At 40.2% G+C, this 21,085-nt stretch overlaps 3 protein-coding genes across 3 annotated transcripts; 1 reads left to right on the top strand and 2 right to left on the bottom strand.

The window, feature by feature from the left end:
• rmi2 (RecQ mediated genome instability 2) lies at positions 1-3,235 on the bottom strand. The gene is made up of 2 exons (XM_076086407.1): positions 1,806-3,235; positions 1-729 (listed from the first exon to the last, which is right to left on the bottom strand). Exons 1-2 carry the CDS (start codon positions 2,092-2,094, stop codon positions 578-580), a joined length of 441 nt encoding a protein of 146 aa, XP_075942522.1. The 5' UTR covers positions 2,095-3,235; the 3' UTR covers positions 1-577.
• Positions 3,236-3,370: 135 nt separating this feature from the next.
• Positions 3,371-8,302, bottom strand: ubfd1 (ubiquitin family domain containing 1). The gene is made up of 7 exons (XM_076086405.1): positions 8,149-8,302; positions 6,640-6,930; positions 6,347-6,555; positions 6,201-6,266; positions 5,995-6,100; positions 5,815-5,897; positions 3,371-3,779 (listed from the first exon to the last, which is right to left on the bottom strand). The coding sequence occupies exons 1-7, from the start codon at positions 8,162-8,164 to the stop codon at positions 3,669-3,671; spliced, it is 882 nt and encodes a 293-aa protein (XP_075942520.1). The 5' UTR covers positions 8,165-8,302; the 3' UTR covers positions 3,371-3,668.
• Positions 8,303-11,858: 3,556 nt separating this feature from the next.
• On the top strand, positions 11,859-19,600 carry LOC142945079 (UNC93-like protein MFSD11). The gene is made up of 13 exons (XM_076086401.1): positions 11,859-12,270; positions 12,785-12,840; positions 12,946-13,053; positions 13,133-13,212; positions 14,203-14,299; positions 15,471-15,529; positions 15,713-15,857; positions 16,762-16,811; positions 17,723-17,788; positions 17,880-18,005; positions 18,085-18,259; positions 18,364-18,499; positions 18,872-19,600. The coding sequence occupies exons 1-13, from the start codon at positions 12,181-12,183 to the stop codon at positions 19,022-19,024; spliced, it is 1,341 nt and encodes a 446-aa protein (XP_075942516.1). The 5' UTR covers positions 11,859-12,180; the 3' UTR covers positions 19,025-19,600.
• The last annotated feature ends 1,485 nt before the right edge of the window (positions 19,601-21,085 follow it).

The raw sequence follows: 21,085 nt of genomic DNA, 5'->3' as shown, positions 1-21,085 counted from the left end.
TTTATTCGTCACACGTGGATCCACTGGTGGGAAGAAGTGTTCAGATGTTCCACGAAATCATAATAACACACTGTAGACATATTCCATTTCAAGTAAGAGTCGGGTATTGAAAACCTTATAATGCTAAATTAAAAAGTCTGATTGAGGGATTGCCTCCACATGACTCTCAACATGGCGGCCAGCAGCTAATGGGTGTTCTCTGAAAATACTCCAGTAGAGTACAAGTACCTCAAAATTGTACATTCCATCATTATGTCACAGGCAGATTATTTTTGCAGAACTCAAGATGGATTTTATTACATCATCCTTGTTTTTTAACAATCGTAATCTTTGTGAATCCTGGTTCAGTATGTATAAACATCTAAATTCAGTTTTCAGTAGAGAAAAGTAGGAATCACCTTTATTTAATATTTTTACAGACATCTTACTGTGACGTCTCTGGAGGAGGAGCCACAGAACGCACAAAAACAAGTGTTTTCTCACGTCTTTGTCACTGTTGCATCAAGTGGAATCCAGCGTTCAGTCTTTAGTGGAGCATCACTTCCATGCTGCATGAGAGCAGCAGGTGGTTCTGCTTTCAGGCCAGCACCCGCTGCAGCTCCTCCACCTCCAGCTTCCACATCCTTCTGTGCAGCCCGGCGAGCTCCGAGAGGTCGGCCATCTTCACGGCACGGATCACCGGCTCCGGGGAGGCGGCCATGATGACGCCCATCACCATGACATATTTGCCTGCAAAAACAGCAATAGTTAAAAAGGAAACGAGTTGGTCCGGGGAGATGTGGCTTCTTCTCGAGAGATTTGAATGTTCCTGCTTCACCATTCTCAGATGTGGCTCATTTAAACAAAGCAGGAGTCAAATGGATTGAGTGAACACTTTTAGTACACACACTACGCATAATTAGCAGTGGTTTGTCATGAGTAAAACAAGAATCATATGTTAAACGAGAGGAATGCTTCATTCATATTCTGAGCTTGTGAAGTTGCAGTGTTCTACACATCTCCATAAGTGTGTTAAAGCCATAACAGACTTTACTAACAGCTTCCTGGCTCAGTAATATTAAAGGATATTTAAATGGTGTTAATATTCTTTCCTTCTAAAATATGAATTTTGCTGCTCCTACAAAACTTGAAATATTTCCTGACTGATGTCATTTAAAATGTACAGTTACTAGATATAATAAAAGGCTGCAGACAAAAAAATGAAAATAAAAAGTTATTGACGATTAGATCAGAGAAATCCAGATCCAATGTGATCTGAATGGAGAATAAAAAATAACTATTTCCTTTTGTAAATAAATTGGATACATACCTGGGTATACAAGGACAGCTTTTATTTACGTATTTGTATCTAGACCCAGTAACATGTTTTAGGTGGGCTGAACAAAGGGAAAGCAGAGAAGTGAAGTTGTTCTTTTAGCTGTTTTCACAGATAGAATTAAGACATCATGGCTGTTTTACGCTATTGACATCCTATGTCTTTGACACAGGTCCTCTCTACACGAAAATATACGATTACTCGATTAATCAATTAGTCAATTAACAGTTTAAGTCATGACAAAAGAGTTAAATATTCTCATGTTCATATTCTTATTTGTGAGGATTTGCTGTTTTTTTGATTAATCAATAATTAATACTAACTACCATACTATACTATACTAATTACCAGAACACAGATTCTGACATACAGTGGCCTGGGCCCCTGTAGCTGTTTAAATGTAATATTTATGTATAAAAGTATTTATTGTAGACAAGTGAAATAAATATATATACCACCTTTAAAACATTAAATCTAAAACAGTCTTCACCTTGGGCCAAACACGGCTTCCCTCTCGGGATGTTGTTGACGCCTTGCACAGCGAAGGTCCCCGTCTCGTCCATCAGCATCACGGTGTTCCTCTCCGGCTGGACCTCCAGCACGGTCCCCTGCATCCACACCAGTGAGACCGGCAGAGAGCGACCCCCGCCCCGCCTGATGAGACAGCCGTCCCCGCCGTCCGCGGTCCCCCGGCTCTCCGCCGTCCTCAGCTGCCCGGACAACACTTTCACCGGCGGTGGGCGTTTCCTCTCCGCGGTTGTTTCCGCCGGTTTGTACATCACTCACCGCTGGATGGTGGCTTGAAAAAGTTTGCGGTCCCGCGGTCCCGCCACTGAGCGTTGTACCGGAAGTTGAGGGGATGTTTTCCGGAAGCAACAATTTGAATTTCCGGTCTGGAGTCCTTCAGAGTAAAGGCATCTTATGTCAACACCTGAGATGCCCTTTTTGAGAATAATATTACAGAAGTATTTTGTTTTGAAGTATAAGTTGTGCGTTGAGAATCACACTATTATTTAACGGTTTTAGTGTCGAAAGGTCAGGCTTATAAATATGTTTAGAACGTCAAACAGTTCTGATCTTTCTGGTTATTTTTCAACTATATGACGTGCAAGTTGCAACCCATGGCTTTACATTTTGACTTCATGTTGAATTTTGACTTTAATGCATTTATTTATATTATAATGGGTATGAGCTCATAAAGCTTTTCTGGTGTAACTCCATGTGTTTAGAGAAATAGGAACACTTTCAACTGTGTTGTTATTTGCCATCGGTCTCAGCAAATTCAGCCTCAATAGTGCTGTGACCGGCAAATTATAAGTTTGACTAATGTTGAAATAGTGGTAGGAAACATCCTTTCACTTTGATGAATACTGCTGTAAACAGTACTTAACAATTAACTGAAAAGGAGAGTTGTGCTACTCATTAGAAAGCAATATGATGCTTTTAACAACGCTTTGTTTAAAATACAAGGCTGTTTATTGATTTCATGTCTTGAGATAATATACCAATTAATCCTGCAAGTTGTGAAAATAACTGTGATCCCTGAATTTGTCCAATTCATTTTACTCACCCCAGTAAAGACCAGGGAATAAATCATTTTATAAAGCCATTATACTTTCCTCAGTTCAGGTGTTCATGAGGGGTACATGGAAACACAGCGTTAAGGCCTGAGACCAAGCGTTTTGGTCATCTTACTACAAGCTGCGTTTGATATTTAAGCCAAACACCAGGAATCACACAACACGACTGGAAATGCAGAAAAATGCAGAGAAACTCTACAGGAAAATATGCTGCAGTCGGCAAAGGAAGCGCTACTTGGGAGATACATTTTTCAGAAAGACAACAACCTTTTTAAAGCCAATGTTAAAGTGCTCGGGGGGCAAATCCAGACCTAAATCTGATCCACAATTAGTGTCAAGACCTGTTGCTGTTCACCCGTAGACCCTCGTCAAACTAGATGACAGTTTGAGTCGTTTTTCAAACCAACTGGGAAGATCTGCATTGTCAAATGTGCAACATTTTGGTTCCTAACAAAGTGAATAAAACACAAATGTATTTCATTAAATAAGTTTTATTTCTTTAAGAATAACTGAAGAAAAGTGTTAGCAATTTCTGTACAATTGTTTCATCATTTTCCCTTGGATTTGCTGAAAACCTTGAATGATCATCAGGGCTGAGAATTGTTACGCTGCCGCATAGTGCACTTTTAACCTAAAAACAATATGATTAGTCCACAGGCATCCGTCCGGTTCCTTTGAATGTATTCCAAGAAGTTCCTTCAGCCGTACTGTTGACTCCAGTTTCATTTCTCATTGGCTCCTCCTCTCGAGCCCAGTTCACAAAAAGAGGCACATTAGAAATACTGCCATTTTCCAAGGACTGTGTCTTTGATTGCATCGACAAACTGCGTGGGCACCCAGTAGACCCAATATTGAGACGCTTCTGTTGGACCCAACTGAAAAGCCTACAGAGGTGGAAAAAAAAATGCTAAGCACGTTAAATTAATTTACAAATGTTCACATATTCCACAAACTAAACTGTTAATACAAACAAACGGGTTTAGATGCAAATCAAAATGACATCCGTACATATTAAATAATATTTAAATATCTAAATAATATAATTGAAGCATAATGCTTCTAAATAAATCAACATTCAAAGACCTGAATGCTGTGTTTAACATACTGCCTCTCAGTACATTACAGCCCACTGAATCACCCCAAAGGAAATCAATAAGAAATGAATGGATTACTCCGTACCTCCTTCTTTTTAAGCGCAGGAGTTAAAGTAAACGGGGAGGATCACTCATTTAAATGATGGCATTTTAAACCCCTCGTCTCCTCTTCATACATCATCAGCTCCTCAGTGATGCAGGAACATGCTCTGAGCGAGCAGCTGGCATCAGATTTCATTGTTGTGCCAAAAACGCTGCACTCTGAAGATGATTCCAGTGTTCGTACTGTGATCCATATCATGGAAGACAGCTCAACTGTACGGGAATAAACTCCCACGCGTTTCATTGGCTCACACACTGTCTGATACACAGTAAACCTCGACAAACAGGAAGCAACGAAATCTGGAAACGACCTCAGAATTCCCCTCGTACAGCGGTTTAGACGTTCATAATCGGCATTATTGCTTAAATCCACTTGTGGCCGACTGCCATGAAATTCACTGCATGTTGCTGTCAGTTTGTTCTGCCTTTAAATGTATCACATCACTTTTCTTGTTTACTTCCCATTAATCAAAACATCGAGGTCTAAAACGCATCAGCTGCTCTCCTGACAGAATCATCCACCGAGCTTCACCACGTTCTCCTAGAATGCAGATATTCTGTGTATCGGCGCCGCGAGGACGCTCTGTTTGTTGACATCTGGATCTGCAGCAGACGACTCGATTCAATTAAGTCACTAATTCTGGGATTTCCATTTTGTTTTCTGACAAAGAAAGAACACAAGTGCCTTCAGACAGAAAGGTTAATCTAGAGAAAGCGCTGACATTTCCCGCTCTGCTGCGGTGACCTCCATCACTCCGACGCTCACACGCTACAGTGACTCTACACTCGCGTCCGCCGCGGAGCATTTGGCATCACAGCGTTTCATAAAAACAGACGCCCGGTGAGCGGGCGCGGAGCCAGGAAGTTAAAACTCTGCCTTTATGATATATAAATGATATATAGTACACTACTGCATCTATCAGGGTTATTTCTTGCTGTGCATTGTGTAGAACAATACATCCGTTCATTTAAAACACTGACATCTTTAGGGCCTGTGTCCATATAGCGTCTATTAGAGAGAGAGTATTCAGCAGCGTCTCTGCCTTTTCTTTGTGAAGTGCTTCTAGTTGAAAATCTCTGAACTTTTCAGAAAAGCGTCATTTCAGAAAATGGAGGAGAAGCTCGTTGTCTCTCCTGAGCTTCATATGTCAGACAAACACTTATGTAACAAAGAAGAAAAGCCCATTTGTGGGAGCAGACTGGCCAGGCGGACGCTGAGCGTTGCTGGCGAGTGTTTTTGAGCTTTTATGGCCGTTAAGCCTCCAACAGATCGTCCTCCTTGCTCCAACACTACGGCTGTCAGACTGAGCGGTGACGAGCTCATCCACACAAAGTGTGAAGCAAGCGTCCTCCGACTGGTGCTCACGGTGAGAAATACAATGTCAAACAAATAGAGAGTGAGCTGGATTGACTTTAAACAGAGGAAGCGGTGCACCGCAGAGTCAATTCATAAGCTGGTCTCACCAGAAAGGGTCTATTTCTTCAAACCAATATGGAGACAATCAAGACAGGCGGGAATTCTCAGCTCGACTTCCTGTCTTGCCTTCCCGGTTTTCCAGGTCCTCACTATCGCTACGTAGAACAAATGTTGTCTTTAACTGTTTTAGAAAGGCAAACTGTCTTTTTTGTGTCTTTGTTATGCATTTAAATGTCAATAAAGAACAATAAAATACAGGCACGTAAGCCCCGCCCACAACATGTCGGCAGCAGCGAGCCCTCTCACCATCATGTAGTAGTCCTCATGGCCTTCGATGGGTTCAGTCGCTACGTTTTTAATGGAGCCCATCGGGACTTTCTCCGTTCTCTCTGTAGAGAGGAACACACACAATCAAAGGAGTTTGAGTCGTTAGTATCTTCGTGTATGAAGTGAATTTAGCAGGAACGAGGCTATCTGTGATCTCACCCTTTGTTCCGATCCACAACTGATCCTGCTCCAGTTTGAATGTGAGTCGAACTTTTCCTCCGGACTTGTTGAACATTCCAGATAAAGGCACTGTTGGTAATCGTTCCTGTTAGAGAAACACAGTTAGTCTTTGTGTCCAGTAGTGAAATCATACAACACACGACAAACAGAAGCAGGAGCGCCCTCCTCCCTTCGTCTTCTCTCACCTTTGTTCCTTTAACAGATGCCATGATGTCATCAGGTTTACCTTTGTCCAAAACCTTCCTGTGTTGCTGAAATAACAGTGCCGGGTGAATAACACAGAACTCCATCAATATTTGACTCTATCCTGCAGAGCGGCCATTGCTCTTACCTTTTGCCTGCATAAAGGCTCCTTCTTGTCTTCTTCAGCTTTCACTTCCTGCTGGACGACCTCTTTGGGTGTATTCACAGCTAATACATCATTTATTGTAGATCCTACCACCATGATTTTCGCACCGTTTGTAATCTTTATTTCACGTAGCGTTTTGTCCTCTGGAAGCAATCCTTTGTACATCACTTTCTGCATTGCAGGTGGAAGACCTGGGAAGACACAAGAGAGCATTAGAATCACTGTAAGCAGCCACTGTAACGTCTACCTGAAGGGGAGCGACTGCGTGTTCCTACCAGTGAGTGAGTGGATCCTCTCTTTGAGTTGGGCTCCGGTGTTATCGACAGGAATCTTCAGATCGTATTTGTTCTTGTTCCAGATGATCTTCAAGTCCACCTTCTCCTGCTCGTCGTCCCCGTCGTCCCCGTTGCTAATACTAGAGTCCTGAGTTGTGGCGTCTACTGCATCTGTGTGAGACGGAGTTTCTGTGTCGCCTTTTTCAGCTTCCTCGCCTTTTTCAGCTTCCTCGCCTAGTTGTTCGGCTTCTTCTGGCTTCGCCTCGGTTTCCATTATGACTTCTTCACTTCCTGGAAGAGTAGGAACACATTGATTTGGGATCTATTCAGCGCAAATATTCAGAAATACACATCTGAGGTACTCAACATGCTTGTGTGTCTTTCTACATTTAAACAGTGTGTAGTACATGCAGTCTACAAAACACTTTTCATTTCATTTCATTTTAGTTTTTGAGACTGAATTAAAATGAATGATGACACATTAAATGCCATGTATTTAATGAGTGTAGCTAACGAACAAATACTTAATGGACCAGGAGTAATGTGTCTGAACCTGGATGGCTCACCAAAAAATACAAAAAAACTAAATCTTGGTGGAAAACCAGCTCTCCTTTTGTTTTCAATCACATTCTCTTCAAGTCATACTGTCCCTCCTCTAAATTTATTTTCAATACATCACATTTATTTGACTTTACACGTGTGTACCATTTAAAAATCTACCAAGTCTCTTAACTTTAGAGCCTTTAATTTAATAAACAGTGGGTTAGTTATTAATAAGTAGTTTATTTACAGTTCTCATGGTTCTCTTTTAAAGTAAAACAATCTATGTATATGTTTCATAACCATGTCCTAATTCTTCCACATAATAAGGAGCTATAGTGTGTAAATGTAACCGAAAGTAAACAGTTTTAAGGTGGTATTGAAGTCTAGTTTCGCTTTTTCTTCTCTCTCTAGCTCTCTTCTAGCTCTTTCCATCGCTGTTTTTCTTCCCTATGTAGGCAGCGATTCTAACTTGTGTGTTCCGTGACAGGACAAATAAAACCTCCACAGACTTGGTCCGTGACCGAACACACGTAACGTTAACGGTTATTAACGGAAACCCAGATCTTGTAACACGGCTGGCCTTACTGGTCACTACACTGGTGACGTTAACGTAACAAACTGTTTGTTGGTACTTCGTCGTTACCATTCCTGACCCAACCATGTTTAGTTAGCTTCTTGAAAGCAAAAGTGAGCCAAAGCTAACACAGGTTAAATCTTCTAACGTTAACTTTAGTCCTCCTCAAATCTAGTTACATTTGACTGCTGTTAGCAATCGTTAACGTTAGCTAGCTACAGCACTGGAGAACATTTAAAGAATAACGTTATGGAGAGACGTACATTTACACTACACTGCATTAACAGCGACGTATATTAACATGCCAATTACTAACATGTTATTCCATAAACAATGTTTAGACTCAATGTAAAGATATGAAGGAAATACTGCTGTATTTTCTCAATACCCACCAGCCTGGGTCGCCATGATGATTGTGTACAATCTGTTGTACGTTGAGCCAAAGAGTACAGAGAGCAGGATGATCTCTGATATTCAGAGAGCAAAAGTCGACGACAACAAAAGTTGAGTTAAAGCGAACATTTACGTGTAACATTTGTGTGACAGCTTATCAAATCGAAGAAAGAGCAATACATTTTTTAAATGCCATAACAAGTATAGCTATATTAACGGTTGCAACGTTTAAACGTTTTGTAGTTTGGGTTAGCCGGTTGGCAGGAATGTATAATGAAAGTGCGCATGCGCCTTCGAAAATAACTACAAATAAAGTTGTATTTAGACAAAAGCGGTTCTATGTCAAATACTGTCTCGAGCTAGTGTTATTTAATCAATTAAGCTTGTTGTACAACAAAGAATGTCGCTGCGTTATGTAGCCACAAAGGCCTGCGCGATGTTTTTGCCAACACGGAAGTGGCAGAGAGTGAGTCCTCTCGCTTTGCTAAGCGTCTTTGTTTTTGTGGCAGCAAACGCAGACAACGAGAGGTGGCACTCCACTCAATGGCTATTGGATACTGTTTTTCTTCTTCCTTCATATTGTATGACGTTTGGGATTTCAAATTATGCATTATCGCCAACTATTGGAATCTATGAAAGATCTCCAACTATGACAGAATTAATTTGAACCCCAAGCTTTGACACAACTGAGACTGAAATTGATATAATAAAAACACACTGAAATTGACATCATTGACTTTGGTTTTATTAATTGTGAATAATTTTGTGTAAGAGTGCTTTAGAAATAATGTTTCTTAACATTACACACTGCAATGAACACAGTAACCAGTGGTGGAAGAAGTAGTCAGATCTTCTAGCAGTAACACTGTAGAAATACTCAAAAGAGTGAAAATGCATTAAATATACTTAAGGTACCAAAAGTAAAAGTCCCTAAACAGAATGACCCATTTCAAAATAATGTATATTTAAGTAGCCTATTTCAAGGCGGTAATTATAATATATATTGTTCGGGGGACAGAATCACTGACTTCACCTTTAATATTTATATTACTTAGCTGATAAAGGTGAGACTTATTTTTATTTTTACTATATTTACCCTAGACATCAGTATGGAGAAAGGAGGCTTATTTTTATGTTCACGAGGTGAGGCAATTCATTTTTGTGGAGATTTTAATAGCAGGATAGGCGTTTTTCACGAGTATTTAATAAAAAGTGCATCAGGTTCCCTCCAGAGCCTCTTTGGATGATTTTGTAAACAAGCATGGGGACTCAGTGATTGAATTTCTAAAATAATTCAAGTCATATGGAAGGATAGGTCTGGTTGGTGGCGGAGCAAGAGCAGTGGTTTCTCCTCCTTGTTATTAGTGCACTGAATCAGGGCAGATTGAGTTCACCTGTGTCTCGTTGACTCCAAACAGCACAGGTGAGGCCGTGGCTCGTCCCAGAGCTCATCAGGGTCATCGCAGACGTGGAAGACTTTCTGCAATTAGCTTCAAATCAAGTCATTAAGTTTGCAACCTGAATGGATCTAATTTGAGTAAGATGCAGAGTTCCACATCACAACATTTCTAATAAAAAAAAGAAACTAAAGCTAAAAAACAAATAAAAGGGTGATTATTTTGTAGCCCCTCACTACAATAACTCAATTATTTTAGCAAAAAAGAAAGTCAGCAGGACTTTACCAGCTAACTTCTTATCTTCTGGCTTACAACAACCAACTTCATTCAAATTGAAGAATGACTTACAAGAACAAGACTATCTACATTATAGTAGCTGTTTGATTAAAGAAGAAATAGAAGACAACCGTTATTCAAAAAGGACGTTTTATTTTTAACAACAAACTATATTGGAATGAGAATTCGAAAGAATTATTACAGTAAAGATGAAAATGTGTTTCTGAATTGTTCAATCATGTAGAAAAGAAGACATTCTTAGAAGTCTTCAGCCAGCTTTGACAGAAGATACAGATTCTATAAAAGGTGTTTTTAAAGAGGTCAGGTGCAAACTTGAAGACAATTCAAACATCAAATCCCTGGAGATTTTGGCCCTCCCAAAAACAAATTGGTTCTGAGGCAACTTTGGAAAATACCAATTGAGGTGCTGGGGCTCGATGGTAATCCTGTGTTTGGGTTTTCTGAGGTCATTTATAGATGGGAGAAACACTTTAAAGGTCTTTTTTCCCAAACAGTGATACTTTTGATAAAAAGGTATCATAAAGAAGTATGTTTAACGGAAATTGTAATAGAGAGACATATACTAAAGGGGGATATTGTGTAATTAAGACACTGAATAAGGATCTAGCTAACTAGTTCAAATGACTCGAGCAAAACTGGCAAAACCAATATTTAAAATTGCCCATTATTTTGTATTTTGTGTGAATAATTCAATGTTTTGAATCTGGTAGAATGCAAACTATGTGGCCTAATTATAAGCTCAATACCAAAACCCACGGTGTGGACACAAGGATGCTGTTAGATGCAGAGGGGTCCGCCTAATGAGCACAGTCTACTAACTGTATTCTACTTAATGAGAGGCTCATGTTGCATCTTGAGAGGGAAGGCCTTCTTGTGGAGGAGCAACACTGGTTTCCTAAATCCAGGTCATGTCTTGAGTCTTTTATTGTCAACAGTTACAACAAATAAAGATAAATCAACATCTGAATGTTTCATTGACTTTTAGAAATGACCAATATAGATCTTTTAGCCTATAGACTCATTAAATATGGGGTATTGGAAGGATTCTAGAGCTATACAGGCTCTCTACAATGATCCCATAGCGTGTGTAAGATTAAAGACATTAGTATTACACCAACTAGTTCTCATCTTCATCAGGGGGGAAACAAGGTGGTGCTATGTTCCCCACATTATTTACAATTGATAATTGATAATTGATAATTTGGCTTTAAAAATTAAAGCTTCACATTGTGGAAAGATGTAAGAGAAATTAAGTATTCTTTTTTATGCAGATGACAACTGGTTTTTCTGTCACCATCTGAAGAAAAACGTCAACAAATGCTCTCATACAATAATTACGATGACTGAAATAATTCACTTTAGGATTTTTTCTTCTACACGTAGCACTTCATTTGGCAATGGCTCACTTAAGATGGACTTTCTTTCTATTTCGATGAACACATGGATTTCAGAAAAGGTGTCATGGTTCTTGCTGATTCAGCAGGAAGAGCTGTGGGAGGAATCATTGGTCAAAGTACACAGAATATAGTAATACTTTTAAATGTATTTTTGCTCTGACATGAATTACTGAAAGATGTACATTTTGTAAAATGGTCTCGTAATCCCCTGTGGGATGGGCTAAATATATATCATGACACAGAAATAAAAATTATATACTGCAGAAAAGTTTGGGAATTTTACCAAGGGATCAATAAAGTCTTAGATGCATGTGTAATACATCATTATTTGTTCATCATATTTTGTATTATCAATCTGAATCTGCTAAGTAACTAGTAACTAACGGTGTCACAATAAGAAATAGGCGACTTGAGTAAAAGTTGACTGACAATAACATCTTCACTGTCAAAGGACTGTTTTTCTTTTCATGAATATTCCTCCTGGATACCTCTGGAAGGCAGCAAAGCTAAATAAGTGGAAATGACCGTAAATTACACAAGAAGAAGAAGAAGCAGGAGGGGAGGGGGGGGGGGGGGGGGGGGGGAGAGAGAGAGAGAGAGAGAGAGAGAGAGAGGAAAACACGGACGTAGAAGGACAAGGAAGACTGCAAAAAAAAATTGCCTTAAATTAAAGTCACAAGTTGTCATGCGTCTATCATAAATAGGCTACTTATGGTAGGAGGGAAGTGGCCTATAACAGTGCTGCATTGTTGCTTTCTGTCCTATACTCTGCGCTGCATCACACTGTTACTAAACAGTTAGTAACGTCAACTTTAGTCGCGCGACTTTGTTCAAATGGATTTAACCGAGTTGATGAGTCTCTGCTAGACGTGTAGTTCAAATGAGTCAACAGCACAACATTAGCAGTACGTTTAAAATGTTTTACGAGTAATACAACACCATGGCAGACAGAAGGACTTTCAACGTAGTGATTTTGGGTGTTGGATTTTTGTTCATTTTCACCGCCTTCACCACCTGTGGGAACATTGAAGTAAGTTCCACTTTATGACTGAGTTTTTACACATCCAAACCTGAGTCACATTTGTTTGTTGTTGCCTCTAAAAGCTTATTTTCAGAAAGCCTGAAGAAGACACTGAGCTGAGTTGGAACATATTTAATATCCCATAACACTGTTGAGATGTGCCCATTGTGCTTTTACTCACATGTGTAACTGTTAGAATTAGAACTATATTTCGGCAAATAATCTTCTTCAGTGTAGGTCCCTTTGTATAATGTATCCCGAATAGGTAGTATCTTTATGTATATGCCCAATAAACCATACAACTAATGCTTTTGGTTTTGTACACAACTTTTGTTATTAAAACTTTGAAGCTAAAACAAAAAAAGCGAGCCTAATGCGCAGGAGGAAACAAGCCTGTGTCTGGCGCACCTCGTGTTTCTAATTTTCTTCAATGGTCAGTGAATTGATCAAACCGGATGAATGAATTAAGGACACATGACCCCATCTCGTCCAGTCTAACCCCGCGCTCTCATCTCATTTCCAGCAAACTGTGGTGAAAAGCCTGCGGAATGATACCTTCAGTGGGAGTGGGTACCACAGGTAGGTCACGCAGGTTCACGTCCTCAACTCAGGACGTTCATTTGATGAAAGTAAAACTTGACTGCTGATCCTCTTCCCCCCCCCCCCCCCCCCCCCCAATCACAGCCTCGGAATCATCTATGGGGTCTTTTCATTCGCCAACTTGCTTGCACCAGCAGTCGTTGCAGTAATTGGACCGAAGATTACCATGTTTCTGAGTGGCCTACTTTACAGGTAAACGTCGGCATGGTAGTTACATACAGGAGGTTGACAAAGAAGTTGCTCATTGCTGTTCCCCGGGCTTTCTCTCTAGTGGGTACATCGCCGTGTTCATCATCCCTTCAACATGGTCCTTCTACCTGACCTCTGTACTCATCGGCGTAGGAGCAGCCAGTAAGTTCCTCCAACAGATTTGTTTTTGAATTATGGTCTCAAATAATAATCAAGCTACGACTGTAACTCTCTGAAATGTTTGCATCATCATGCAGATTATAGTTGAGGCGGTGATTAGTAAACATTAAAGGAATGAATTGGAGCAAATTACAGTAATTTAAGGCAACTCTCTTTTGGTTCAGGAGCTTTGATATTCTCCCCGTATAGCTTACGATGCAGACCTGAAACCTGGGTTACAATGTCAAGAGAGATAAATGACGTTATTCTATTTATAGTATTATTAGTTGGTTATTTTCCCCATTAATTGTTTAGTCTATTAAATGCCATAAAATAGTGAAAAATGCTCATTCAAATTCCCGAAAACTACCAGATACGACAAAGAAAGGCATCAAATCCTCACATTTGAGAAGTTGAAACTGGGAAATGATTTGGCATTTTTGCCTGAAGAATGACAACAGAATAAACAATTAGTCAATTATCAAATATTGGTTCATCAACTAATCATTTCAGTTCTAGCCCACATACTGAATCACATAAAAAAGCACAAATAAATACTCCAGCTTGGTTCCTGTTTTATTTTGCAGCCTATTCAAGCACAGTGTTCAAAATAGTGTTTAATCATTCAAACAGGGATTATCATGACTGGGATGTGTTGTATAAACAGTACATCCCAAATTAGCCCTTAAATGGAGTTCTTTCTGCAAATACATAGTGTGCAGCACTTTGAGCTTGCACGCAGATGTTCGTGAACATACTGAGAAAGCAGCTCTGCTGAGCATTTACTGGAAAAATGAGGAAAAATGATCTGTGCCTGTTTATAAATGCAGCCTCAAATCATTGCACTAGTGATGAATTTTCCCCATGTCCCGGGGTGACTGTGTGGTTAGATGCATTACACACCAACACAGACAGATAATATTTCACTTCGTGTGGGCAATTAACTGACTGGTTACATTTTTCTCCCCCAAATGACCTCGCTTCCCCCCACAGTGCTCTGGACAGCTCAAGGACACTTCCTGGTGGAAAACTCAGATGCTTCCACCATCAACAGGAACACAGGCATGTTCTGGGCTCTACTGCAGTGCAGGTACGCAGCTACTGACACAGTTACACTCCAGTCTTTACCTTTTTAATATTCTAATTTTAAACACTTTAATACTTGTATCATGCTGTCTGCCAGTCTCTGAAAATGAGGCCTTTAGTCATTTTTTTTTTTTTTTTGAGAATCTGAACATCCTGCTAATTTGCTTCCCAAAGCAACTCAGGGTTGCAAATAATGTAGCTTGCATTATATCATTTCCTCCTATCATCACATTCAGTGCATAACACACAATTCAGCACAATGTTTGTCATGTTTTCTTCCTCTTCTTGTTTGATGCAACTATTTCAGTTGATCAAAGACATAGCAGGCAGACTACTGTCAGGCCTGTATTTTTAGCCTGACAGGATATTACGGTATGCTTCATTTTAGAATATGTTTAATAAATCCTATTACAAATTGCCATATCTGTCAGTGAGTCATTGTTTTCTCTGCACAATGTGAAAACAGCCAAACCTCTTTAAACAGAGGTCTGCAGGTGAGAATTTTGGCCTTTTCATCTCTTGCATTCGCCCCACTGCTCTTGCACACTGGCTCTGACAACTAATTTGTATTTGTTAAAATATGCAAATTGAATTAGTATAATAATTACATTGGCTGTCATCAGCTCCAAAGCTGACAACAGAGCAACGCTAATCTGCCTCTGCAGTGGTGATCCCTGCCACAGTAAACGTATGATTCACTTCTTCACAGGCTGCTGACACACACGTACAAAATGCATTTACTGTTGTCTTTTATGAAGAAGCCCTGTTCAACCCCGCTGAGGCTTTGGGGACAGACTAATTACTCAACAACATTTTTAGTTTAGGTAAAATGTAATTAAAGACAGAAATAGATCCCAGCGCTTCATAGGACTGCCCTGTTCACCATGAAAGGCAGATAAACAGCTTAGAGAGAAGAAGAAAGAAGCCTCTTCAAAGGCGGAAATGCAGATGATTGGGTTTAGAAAGGCAGCGCTTTCAACCCCCCAAAAAAAAGTCCAGTCCATCTTGTGTTCTTTTTCACTGCACGGCCATTGTTTTTGTTTTATTGACGCTGACAAGTCTTTTGTCAAAATACTCAAAGAGTATAAAAATAAGTCAAGTGAGGCAGAGAACAATGGAAGCTTTTTTTCTGTGTCTGTCAACTCACTCGATTCACCTGCTTTACTTTTTTACAGCATGCTATTTGGCAATCTTTACATTTATTTAGACTGGAATGGAAGGACAGAGATATCAGGTAGGGTTCTACTCCAGTAAGTACTGTCGTGAATATAACAGCAAAGTCTTGCATGATGATGAAAGCAAAATACCAAGAGGATTAAAGGACTGATTGGTTATTCTCAATATGGTCCTAGCTTAATGTTGTTAATATATCGTGTGTATTTTAATTAAGCGCTTTATTTTAATCTTCATCCCTCAGACAGCAGAAGGAAAAACATCTTTCTGTCCCTGCTGGTCGCCTCCATACTCGGCACACTCAGCTTCCTCGTGTTGAGGAAGAGCCATCATGAAGAGGAGTTGCTCTCTGAAGAGGAAGGGCAGTCGCTGCTCTCGACTCGCGTGATGTAAGCGAACATCCTCGACATAATTACACCTTTTTCACTGTTGTCAAAATCACTCAGAATATATTAAACTTGTCTGAACCACTATTGGAAAAGGACAAGGAGGGTACGAACCTCAAGTGATGAATAAAAAGGGACAGAGCAGACTGTTTCATGCGACGCAAAAAAAGTTATTTTCATCCAGTTGACTCTGTTGAACTATAACAGCACCACCTGACAAAGACATATTCTTAAATAACCCACCTTGGATTTTGCAAGGTTTGTCAAGATGACTCACCACTGCAGTTCTGTAGTTATAAATCACTCCTGTCCTTCACAAAAATGCCCTTTTTTCTGCGGATCATTTAAATGTGGACACAGTCGAGCCTAATCACCACACTTCATACAAGTAGGGTGCAATCAGGCAGATTTGTGTCGGCTGGGACGGAGACTTTCTCGTCGAGAGTGACGGCGGTTAAAGCCCCAAATTGTCCAGGCGCGGCCTTTATTAACGGTGTATTAACTTGTACGGCTCGACTCTGAAGAAAGATCAACTCAAAACACGATCAGTAGAAATAATTAGTCGATCGTACAGAAATCTTGTAAGTGTTCTAGTTCTGGAGAAAACGTTTGGGTCGGTCTTGTGGCGGCAGCTTGTGTGTTTGGAAGCCGTTATCTCTCTCTCAGATGCAGCTATGTGACCCTGCTGAGTTTGAGTGATGAACAGCTTTACCAGGAGTCCTTTAAGGAGCCGTCATTGACTGTCAAACACTCTTTTCTGCAGCGTGTTGAGATTTTCAGGAATCAAGTGTCTTGGATTTTTAAATCACTTGAATGAAGTTATGTGATCGTTTGTGTGTGCAGTTAACGTGTATTTATTTATTTCAACTTTGTCAAAGTTTATATTGATTTCGTTTGTGTTGTTTAGGTATAAGCACAGAGCAAACACCGCCATGCAGGATGCCAAGTCAGAATTCAGTAAGTTGTATTATTTACAGATATGTATGTCAGGATGGATACACAATGAACTATATGTACTAACAAGACTCGTTCTTACCAGGTTTCTATGTATCGTGCTGTTGATAGACACAAAGATCATTGAGGAGCTTCTTACGTCTAAGAAAAAGAAAAAGATCTCAGAAAACTAAAAGGATAGAAAAAAGCATTTTTATGTCTATTTGTGAAGTAGTTTGTGTTTGTATTGTATCGTCCACTTTTAGTATAAAATGGAAAGTAAATTGATTTCCTTGTATACTACCTGCTACGATAATATACTATGATGATTAGTATGTACTTACTGTATACTATTAGGATGTAGTATGGATTTGAGACACAGTTCATCTGAGATTTTTTTCACAAAGTATTACAGAAAAGGGCAACAAAGTCATGTTTTCTTTTATTTGACATAACCCCTAGTGCTCTGCACTTCACTGCTCTCAGTCTGAAACTAGCCGGCAGTTTTGTTTTTCTTCGGGTGAAAATGTCTTTCATGTGGATACAAATCTTCTAGCAGTACAAGGAGAGTACAGAGAAACGGCCTCTTTCAGATTAAATCTGTTTTAGCTGCACTTGCACCCGCCTTCAGTGCAGCCTGAAGTTGTTTGGATGATCAGATTGCTCTTTGTCTGGCGTGTACACCTGCCTAAAACGTCTCGGGTTTATCGAAGATGCACACTGATTCATGTCAAGAGGGCATCCAGGCATGTAGAAACAGGCCGAGTGGGATTTTGTCTCTTAAAATCTGAATTCCCTTACCCCCTCCTGGTTGAAATTCTCCCCTGGGTGTTTTCTAACGTCTGCGTTTCTATCTGAGCTCAATCCACTTGTTATCATTATACAACATATTTATTAGCAATTCATATCAGTGTATTGTGTTTCCTCCCGTTCAGAAACCATCCTGCAGCTTCTGAAGACTAAAACTATACTGCTCCTGGGTCCCTGCATGGCATACAGCGGTAAGTCGCATGGAGAATGCATTAATGTAATATGTATCTAAACTCTCCGGTGACGGCTGGCAGCTGCAGCGTGCCCCTCTTGTTTCTGCAGGCCTGGAGCTGTCTTTCTACAGCGGAGTGTATGGGACGTGTATCGGAGCCACCACGGAGTTTGGAGATTCAGCTAAAGGCTTGATCGGGATCTCTGGGATTGTGGTAGGCATCGGAGAAATTGTGGGTAAGTTAACATTCCTCTACCAGAGCTCGTTGAGGGGATTGAGAGTCTCTGCATTCATAAATACCTTCTTTCTTGTCAGGCGGAGGCCTGTTTGGATTGTTGTGCAAGAACAATCGCTTCAGACGGACCTCCGTGGTGTTTCTGGGAATGGTCGTCCATTTCGTTGCTGTCTATTTGATCTTCCTCAACATCCCAGATGATGCCCCCGTCGTCTTTAATACCACCACCCAAATTCAACCATTTCTAGCTCCTAGGTAGGGGATTTCTCTCACCATTTAACAATGAAGAAGAGTGAACACGGGGAAGGCCAGTTGCAACTGTGCTTTGTTTGTAATGAGAGTTATATTTTCTCTTTTAGTGTATCCATTGCCCTGCTGTGCAGCTTCCTGCTTGGACTTGGGGACAGTTGTTTCAATACACAACTCTACAGCATACTGGGCTGCGTTTATGCTGAACACAGCACGCCAGCTTTTGCCATCTTCAAATTCATCCAGGTAATCCCGAGTTGACAGTTCTCCGGCCTTGTTAGCAGAGCTGTGCAAAGCTGGGTTAAGATGTCGTCTTGTCAAGTATGAAATAAATTCACCTGAAGCCCCATAAAAAGGAAAAAAACGAGACCCTCACACATCTCTTAACCCCTCTCGTTGTCTTCGCTGCAAAAATTGGCCAGTAACAAGAAACAAACCCTGGACATTTTATATTCAACTGGAATTAAATTGCACTTTTTTTTGTCTGTTACAGCATGCACAGGTCTGTAAATCCGATACCAAAAGAGACAAATGATATATTATATTTTTTGACCTCATTTTGATACAGCCAATCATTTAACAATAGTGGGCTGGACTTACAAAGCTCTCCTCTGTCAGTCTGTTTTCGCAGCAGTGGCGTTCTTCTACAGCGGTTACCTGCTGCTCAAGTGGCAGCTGCTGATGATGGTCATCCTGGGCTTCACCGGAACGCTCTGCTTCTTCACGGTGGAGCGGACGCAGAGCTTCTCTGGAGAATTGCAGGAATATTAGAACCGGGACATCTCTGTATCAGCGTTGATAGTTTTGTGGGAGGAGCTTTATATTAACACATTGTAGGTCGTATACATTTGGATAACATTCACACTCGAAATAGTTTGAAGTATTGAAACTTACTGAAACATTTTAAGTTGCCTTAAGCATAACATGGTTCAGCTGAGATTGTACCTTGTACCGTCTGTAATAATAACGCGACACTACACAGTATCATCATTAATCATTAACATGATCTTTTACATGTTTGTCTTCCTGTAGGATTTTTGAATAACCATTTGCCTTATCTCGTAATGTGTATAGCTTCCAGCTCAGGTTTCTTATTAAAGGCAGTGTCATAATAGTTTGTCTAAAACTGATATTTTTAAAGCTGTTCATAGTTTGACAGACTGATTGACAGTTTAATAAAAATAGAAGAGAGAAAATAACACAATATTGTTGTCATGTTTCAGAGAAATATTTACTAATTAATGCCTGACAGTCATTGTTCTTAACTTTTTGTTTTGTGAATTTTGCATTTTGTCGATGTTTTCCTCCCAATGTTGTGAATCTTTGATGAATACAGTTTTATGCTTTTCCAGTGATTTAATTGAACATGCTGAGCAAAACTCTTCACTGTGTTGTGAAGCATTTTGTAATAAACAGTTAAGATGGTGTAGATGCCAAACACAGCCAAGGCCTCTGAAACCACGGACATAAGAGGTTCAAGCAATCAATACATATAAATGTAGAGGAATATTACTCAGGTCACGCTTATTAAGTTGCTTTTGACCTGTAAACCAGACAGATGGAGGGCTCACACTTTAATGTTATGCTTCCTGACCGAACTGCGTTTGGAACAGATTAAATGGAAAACACAAGGCTCTGTTTGTTTCTTACACCAGCCTGTGTTTCAGATCTCAGTGGATTGGTGTTTTTTACTCACCATAACGTAGCCAGTGTGTACGGCCAGTTTATTGTAACACAAAACAAGATAAATCTACTGGCTTTAATCCTGATTTGCCAGATTTATTGGAAAATCCACGAGGCCATTAATCAAAAGAGGAGCAGGAGGAGAGCGTCTGGCTGGAGGAGAAAGGGTTATAGGCCCGGAGGCCCCACACTACTTCACTTGTAATTGAGTATTGATTACATTATAATGAGAGTAAGCAGTTTTGTGTGATCTTAAGTCAATTGTGCTGCCTACTTGACAACAACAAAGAGCTGATGGGCTAAGTGAAGTGTACAGCGTTTACTCACAGAATTAAACTCCGCCGGGGTTCATGTTGTTAGTTTAGATAACCTCGTAAGGAACGCAACTAGGTTGGGATGAGTCTATTACCTGAACACAATGTTTCACAAACAAAAACGTGACGCTTTTTATCTATTTGCACTTTGTCATTTTTCTAAATTAGAGTAAAATGTATTATAATTCATTCCATTTACTTGAGCCACTGTGTTTACACCCCCCCCCCCCCACCCCACACACACACCAATCCTACACAACTCCTCAGATTTATTCCACAGCCTTGATTTCCCAGCACACCACTTCAGTCGACTGTGAATTTGGCTGAAAAGCAGATCAAATGTGTACATCAGCGCTGATCTACTTCATTTGGTCACCCCCCCACATACTTCATGGTTCTAGTTAGAAGGTTTGATTGAAACGGACCTGTGGGAAACACGACCGGGGCTTGTTAGAGGTCTGACATGTAAAACGAAGTGCTGCTGTCTTCGTAGTCGGGGGTCGTGTTTTTGAAGCTCGACAAGAGTTGTACTGTCAGGGTACTTCATCAGGGAGGCACCTTTTACTTCAAAGTACGTCTGTGCCCAGGGGATTAATTCATTCATTCTCGTCTGTGACCTGCTTGATTGTCTCTGACTGTCAGTTTAACCAGAGAGACGTGTTTACCACATCTTCATACCTGTAGCTCACTGGGTTATTAAATTTGAAGACTTGCCTCATTTCCATGAATTATGGAAATCACACATCTGAGGATAGTTGTATGAATAAGGTTCACAACACAATTAAATATACCAATTTGAAAAGAGAAACGCATCCTATCAAGTGCGATGACTAAC

This window comes from Anarhichas minor, unplaced genomic scaffold, assembly GCF_050575085.1.
Source record: "Anarhichas minor isolate MPS153535 unplaced genomic scaffold, ASM5057508v1 ptg000007l, whole genome shotgun sequence".
NCBI lineage: Eukaryota > Metazoa > Chordata > Actinopteri > Perciformes > Anarhichadidae > Anarhichas > Anarhichas minor.
This window is presented reverse-complemented; position numbering and strand designations above follow the sequence as displayed.